At 37.3% G+C, this 7,130-nt stretch overlaps 1 protein-coding gene across 1 annotated transcript; it reads left to right on the top strand.

Annotated features, from left to right (window-relative positions):
* Nucleotides 1–4,350: 4,350 nt before the first annotated feature.
* On the top strand, nt 4,351–6,546 carry LOC112650038 (palmitoyltransferase ZDHHC2-like). The gene has a single exon (XM_035697328.2). It carries the CDS (start codon nt 4,381–4,383, stop codon nt 5,347–5,349), a length of 969 nt encoding a protein of 322 aa, XP_035553221.2. The 5' UTR covers nt 4,351–4,380; the 3' UTR covers nt 5,350–6,546.
* The last annotated feature ends 584 nt before the right edge of the window (nt 6,547–7,130 follow it).

Consider the following 7,130-nt stretch of genomic DNA (forward strand, 5'->3'; position numbering starts at 1 on the left):
CTTAGCCCCTAATAGCCACCACTCTATTTTTTGCTTTTGTGAGTTTGAATATTTTACAGTGCTTCATCTAAGTGAAAGCACACAATATTTGTCCATCTGTGACTGGTTTATTTCATTTAACAAATTTTGTCTTCTGCCGCTGCTGCTGCTGCTGCTTCTTCTTTCGTTTTCTTCCTTCTTCTTCCTGATTCTTTCTTTCTTCTTTCTTCTTTCTTTTTCTTTCTTTCTTTTTTCTTTCTTTCTTTCTTTTTCTTTCTTTCTCTTTTTCTTTCTTTCTTCTTCTTCTTCTTCTTCTTCTTCTTCTTCTTCTTCTTCTTCTTCTTCTTCTTCTTCTTCTTCTTCTTCTTCTTCTTCCTTCTTCTTCCTTCTTCCTTCTTCTTCCTGATTCTTTCTTCTTCCTGATTCTTTCTTCTTCTTTCTTCTTCTTCTTCTTCTTCTTCTTCTTCTTCTTCTTCTTCTTCTTCTTCTTCTTCTTCTTCTTCTTCGGGAGCTTGTTTCAGATTCATCAAGTATTTTGCAGGTATATATGTTTCCGTTGTAGACTTCTCCTGATATATATTTCTTAACTAATTTATGTAGTGCTTATTTTAGAGTGATTACATTTATATCCACGTTTTCCTGGGCTCTTGGATGCTGTTTGCTCTTCTACCTTCATAAGAATGTCTACAACTCCACTCAGTCTGTCAGTGCCTCTGCTGTCAGTTTCCACTGGGTTCTTGGCCTCTCTCATCTTTTATTTTGGGTATTTTCATCACTTGATTATCTGTATCAGAGAATTTCAGCTATTTGGCTTATAAACCTGGATGTTTCAGCTAAAAAGTGTTTTCATCTCAAAGTAAAAATCCACTCTATACTATGATCTCTCTTCGATCTTGACTCCCCTATGTTCTTAGAGCTTTGGTTATTCTCCTGTACTATCTGGTGTTATTTACTGAGCATCATTCAGAGTTTCCAGTTATGCATTGCATATGGCTTTGTGGGATGCAAACTATTACTACATAGCTTGATGTGGAATTCAAAGAAATATTTAATATATTTATTCACCAAATATTTTTGAATGCTTACTCTTTATTTAGTATATATTTAGTGAGCACATACTAAGTGCCTGTTACTTCTCAAGGTAGTGGGCCTACAACAAGGAGATAAAAAATAACTCTATTCTTGGTTTTCTCCTTTTTTATAGATTTTTAACATTATTTTATTGTCAATTTGCTGTTAATAATCATTGATTTAACATACAAATTCCATCAATATCTCATATTGCATTTATGAAGGTAATTACAGTGAGTTATTTCCAACCTCAAATCTGGTCCCTTATATACATTCCAAAAAATGTATTCTGTAAAAACAATACATTTTTTCAAGATGGTTTTATTGTGAATTTCTCAACTACAAACCTCAAATATGTAAAGGTATGTCTTTTGGGGGGGTGGGAAGCTTTATTTTTTATTTATTTTTTAAATTTTTACTTATTGATTCATGAGAGACAGGGGGAGAGAGAGAGAGAGAGAGAGAGAGAGAGAGAGAGGCAGAGACACAGGCAGAGGGAGAAGCAGGCTCCATGCAGCGAGCCCGATGTGGGACTCCAACCTGGGTCTCCAGGATCACCCCCGGGGCCAAAGGCAGGCACTAAACCGCTGAGCCACCCAGGGATCCCCTATTTTTTAATTGTACCTAAAAATTAACAATAATTCTTTTTTAAAGTTTTGATTTTATTTCTAGGTATTTAACATCCAATGTTGTATTAGTTTCCATTGTATATATAGTGATTCAGCACTTAACTTACATACGTTGCTGGTGTTTATCAGAACAAGTGCCCTCCTTACTCCCCATCGTCTATCTTCCCCATCTTCCCACCCACATCCCCTCTGGTCACCATTAATTTGTTCTGTGTAGTTAGAAGTCTGTTTCTTTCAGAAATAACTCTATTCTTATATATATTTTAGTGTGGGAGCATGATCTAAGAAACTATAAACATATATATATAGTAAACATTTTGTAAGGGAAAATAGAAAAGGTAAAAAATAGTCATAAGTGTACTTTTATTTTTTGTTTTCTTTCATTTTAAATCAATCCACATAGAATGCATTAGTAGTTTCAGAAATATAATGAAAAAAATCATTTGGAATTTAAGTGCAAAGACTAGTTGAATTTAAATAAACCATGTATGTTTTATTTTAAAAAAGTATACTTTAAGATAAGATAGTTAAGGGACTGCTCTTGCTGGGGGTTAAGAACAACACCTTAGATGAAGTGAGTCACTTCACTTTATAGGGAAGATATTAGGGAATATTTAGGGAAAGATAATATTATACAGAGAGAAGAGAAAGTGCATAAACCTAAGAGTAGGAGACTGAGTGTTTTCCCAGACAATAGCAAAAAGGCCAATGTGGTGGAAAAGAAACTATTAAGGGTGCTAACAAGAGGATGGGAGCTGGCAAAAGGTTAGAGTGCAGAACATGTATGGATTTAAAAATCATAGTAATAACATGGGGTTTTATTCTAGTTGTAAAAAGTTACTAGACAGAATACGACATGGCTTAATGTTTCAAAAATATTTCTTTGACTGTTTTGGTGGTAATAGACTGAAAGAGGTAAAAGAAAAAGCATTTCAAAATCATTTATTTTCTACTTTTCTCCTTTTGGGCTCTTGGCAACGCTTACACTGAATCAGGATAATATTTTCTTGGGTGTATTATAAGAAAGATCTCAGAGATTTATATTATTTTTGTGCTCCCTTATTTATAGCATTTTCCCAATGAGAGAAATAGCATGTAAAATGTTAACATAAATAAGAGCATTACGAACAGATAATCATACATTAATCTATGGATTGTATTCGTAAATTTGTGTTTTGAAAATTAGAAACAAAGGATTCGATACAATGTGTCATTAATATGGGAGTGCACAAGATCATTTTTAATACCTGAAGCCACATTTGTGGAGTATTATTAACTATTATGGTAAGAGATTATCTTTCTTTATCCTAAATTGTTCTACGAGGTTTGTGTTGTTATCATGTCCCTTTTTTGGCAAAGAGGCAGAGATTAGAGAGGGAGAGGGAATATCAAACAGACTCCCCACTGAGCATGGAGCCCAATGTGGGGCTCCGTTTCACTAGGACCCCTGAGATCATGACCTGAGCTGAAACCAGGAGTTGGATGCTTAACTAAATGTACCAACCAGGCACTCCAAAACCCTGAGTTATTTTAAGCAGTGGTTCTTCAGAAACATTTAAGCTTCTTAATGTCACTGAAATAAAGTTTTTTTCTCATTAAAAAGTTTTGATTTTTGAAGACTGAACATACATTTGAAAAAAAATATTAAAGTTAAATATTTTCCTGTTTCACATGTCACTTCTTGGAAAAAATAAGCCACCAACTTCCACCAGTGCTCTGTCCTAAGCTGCCCTGCAAGATCCAACTTGCGCCTTAGCAAGTGTCTGCCTGAAGGCATCCATAAGATAAAGATGGAGTGGCTAATGTGAGGCTAAATAATCAGGAGATATGATAAGGCCTTTACTGAAAAGAGAAAAAGGCAGTAACTCCTTTCTCAGGTTCTGCACTTTGCTCAGGAGTGGTACCAGCATAGCTCAGGGGTCAGAAGTCTAACAGGCAGGCCAAGTTGTCCCTCTGCACAAGAATGGGCCAAAGGACCAGACCTCTCCCTGTGAATGTGAGGACAACTTCCTCTCCACTACTGAGGCCGTATTAGCCACCTCACAGGGCACCTGGGTGACTCAGTGATTGAGCATCTGCCTTTGGCTCAGGTCCTGATCTTGGGGTCCTGGGATTGAGTCCTGCTTTGGGCTCCCCACACGAAGCCTGCTTCTCAAAAAATGTATTCTGTAAAAACAATACACTTTTTCAAAAATGCCTCTGTCTCTGCCTCTCTTTCTGTGTCTCTCCTGAATAAATAAATAAAAGCATTAAAAAGTATTAGATAAGACACCTTACTTATATGGACCTCAGAAGAGAAATGAAGATGGGGTTGTCAGAACATTAAAAGAATTAATCTGGGTCACACAACAGAACCTAAGGTACCTAAAGAAACAGACCGGCCCTCCCAGCGCCGCCGCCCCCACCGTGCGGAGCAGCGGGCAGCCGGCGGGGGGCTGCGGGATGGGGACTCAGCGCCCCCGGCCGCCGCCCCCGGGTCGGTCCCGCAGGGGACGCGGGGCGCGGCCAGTCCGCCCCGGAGCCAGGCCCGCGGGCGGCGGCGGAGCTGGGCAGGTGCCTGCGGCTGGAACCCGGCGCCCTCGGGCCGGGCAGCGTCAGGCGGCGGTGCCGGCGGGTGCTCTACTGGGTCCCCGGGGTGTTCATCAGCCTCCTGCTCGGCCGGTCCCACTACGCCTACGCCGTCCAGCTGCGCATAGTGTCCATGGAAAATGTTGGCGAGCAGGTTGTGTGCCTGACTGCTTATCATCTACTTTTTGCAATGTTTGTCTGGTCATATTGGAAAACTATCTTTACATCCCCAATGAATCCTTCAAGAGAATTCCATCTCTCTTATGCAGAAAAAGAATTGTTGGAGAGAGAGCCAAGAGGAGAAGCCCATCAGGAAGTTCTCAGGCGAGCAGCCAAAGATCTTCCCATCTATACCCGGACCGTGTCCGGAGCAATCCGATATTGTGACAGATGCCAACTCCTAAAACCAGACCGCTGCCATCATTGTTCCGTCTGTGATAAATGTATTTTGAGGATGGATCATCATTGCCCATGGGTGAACAATTGTGTTGGATTTTCAAATTACAAATTTTTCCTCCTTTTCTTGGCTTATTCTCTGCTGTACTGCCTTTTTATTGCTGCTACAGATTTACAGTATTTTATCAAATTTTGGACAAATGGCCTACCCGATACTCAAGCCAAGTTCCATATTATGTTTTTATTCTTCGCTGCAGCTATGTTTTCTGTCAGCTTGTCTTCTCTGTTTGGCTATCATTGTTGGCTAGTCAGCAAAAATAAATCTACATTAGAGGCATTTAGAAGTCCCGTGTTTCGACATGGAACAGATAAGAATGGATTCAGCTTGGGTTTCAGTAAAAACATGCGACAAGTTTTTGGTGATGAAAAGAAGTACTGGTTGCTACCCATTTTTTCAAGTCTAGGTGATGGCTGCTCCTTTCCAACTTGCATTGTTAATCAGGATCCTGAACAAGCATCTACTCCTGCAGGATTGAATTCAACATCGAAAAATCCTGAAAACCATCAGTTTCCTGCAAAGCCATTGAGAGAGTCCCAGAGCCATCTTCTCACTGATTCTCAGTCTTGGACAGAAAGCAGCACAAACCCGGGAAAAGGCAAAGCTGGTATGAGCAATCCTGCATTAACCATGGAGAATGAGACTTAACTCTTCAAACAAAATAAATTCATACTTTATGGAAGTATCCATGCTGTAGGTGGATGGAAGAGGCTTCCCACAGGAAGGCACCATTGGCCAGTTGTTCCCATTTTCCTTTGGCTGGATATGCAGAATATGAATTGGTTAGTTCTCTCCAAGCTGTTGCTTAAAACATAACACATTTTTAAATTCAATATACAGATTGTTTGAACTAACACAAATTCCTCTTACATATTAGAAGTAATTATGGTTTATGAATCAAAGGCAAAAGTATCTTCTATCATAAAAACTTGGAATAAATTCATGGGCTGATTTTCACCCAAATATTTGGGTAGTACAATGTCTATACATAAAAATCCATTAATCATCTGAGTTTCTGATTCCGAAAATTGAGACTATTTAAGATATTGAAATTTGAAAGATTTCAAATTACCGTATAATGACACTTTATTTATAAAACCTACTAGTTACCAACGAGTTGGAGGTAGCATTCCCTCTGTTGTGAATCCAGCCCCAGACTGAGTGAACTATAATGACTATGAATTCATTGCAAACTTTAAGTGGCCTACAGTTGAAGATTACCACCATTTTTGCCAGACTTTAATCTAATTCTAGCCTTTGTTCCCTGCTGGGAAAGATGTATGGTCATTGAAGCCTGAGCTCACTGATAAGCAACTAGCTAGCAATTTTTATCATAACTAATACATTAATTACTACTACATCCACAATATATTTTTCATCTCTTCTGATCCTCTTAAATTGGCTGAAAATTATAAAAAATCATTTATGATGTTCTTTTGCCATTCTGGCTTTTTAAAAAATCTCATTTTTTAAAAGTTATTTGTTCTATTGAACATATAGCTAAAATATTGAATTTGTTAATAATTCCTAATGGGCCAATAGATTAATCCTCCATTCGTATCTATATTATTTCTGTGTCCCCTCATTGAAAGTATGACAGTTATACTTTATATTTCTTCAAATACTTAAGATTAAATTATGCAAATCATTAAAAGAAATATACTTTTAGAAATTTAGTTCAATATGAACTAAATGGTGTGCTGTTTGGAAATTGAGTTTAAGGTAAACTAAAGTGGTGTGTTTGTTGATGCCAAATGTTCGGCTTCAGTAAATATACTAGGAAGCTCTTGTGCCTTGTATGCACTATTTGAAAAAAATTTATTCTTTTTTTTTTTTTTTTTTTTTGAGTGGAGTGTAAGTTTTGTAAATGTTAGAGATTAGAATAAGCTGTAAACATTTTTTGGTACTGATTTTGAGAATTTAAAGCAGATTATCTTTTAAAACTTACATAGCTAAGGAACTGGTATTTAATCAAAGAGAAAATGGTATTAAACTTTTCAAAATCTGAGTTAGACAAAAATGCAACACATAATAGACTAGTAGACCAGAGGATAATGGAGTAAAAAAGATCCTTGCAAAACCCATTCTTTCTAAAAATATAAAGTTTTATATTTAAATGAGTTTGTGAAAGAATCAGTATCAGTGAAGTTCATTTTATAGATCATTTGAGTGTAATTCTTTGAGTAATAGGATGGCACTCTTTTTCAGATTTTTTTTTTTTTTAAAGCTAAAGACTTTGATCTGACAATCTGTTTCAGGAAATCTCAGAAGATATGATACATTCTTACTTTTTACTTTTAAAGGATTTTTTGGTCATCATTTTTTATTACCTGAAGTGCCAGGTTGGAACCTATAGCTACTGCTAGAAGTCTTAAGGGCAACATCATCACATGATGTATTAAGAATTATATGCAGCCAGGTTTTTTTCA

The sequence above is a fragment of the Canis lupus genome, chromosome 11 (genome assembly GCF_003254725.2).
Source record: "Canis lupus dingo isolate Sandy chromosome 11, ASM325472v2, whole genome shotgun sequence".
NCBI lineage: Eukaryota > Metazoa > Chordata > Mammalia > Carnivora > Canidae > Canis > Canis lupus.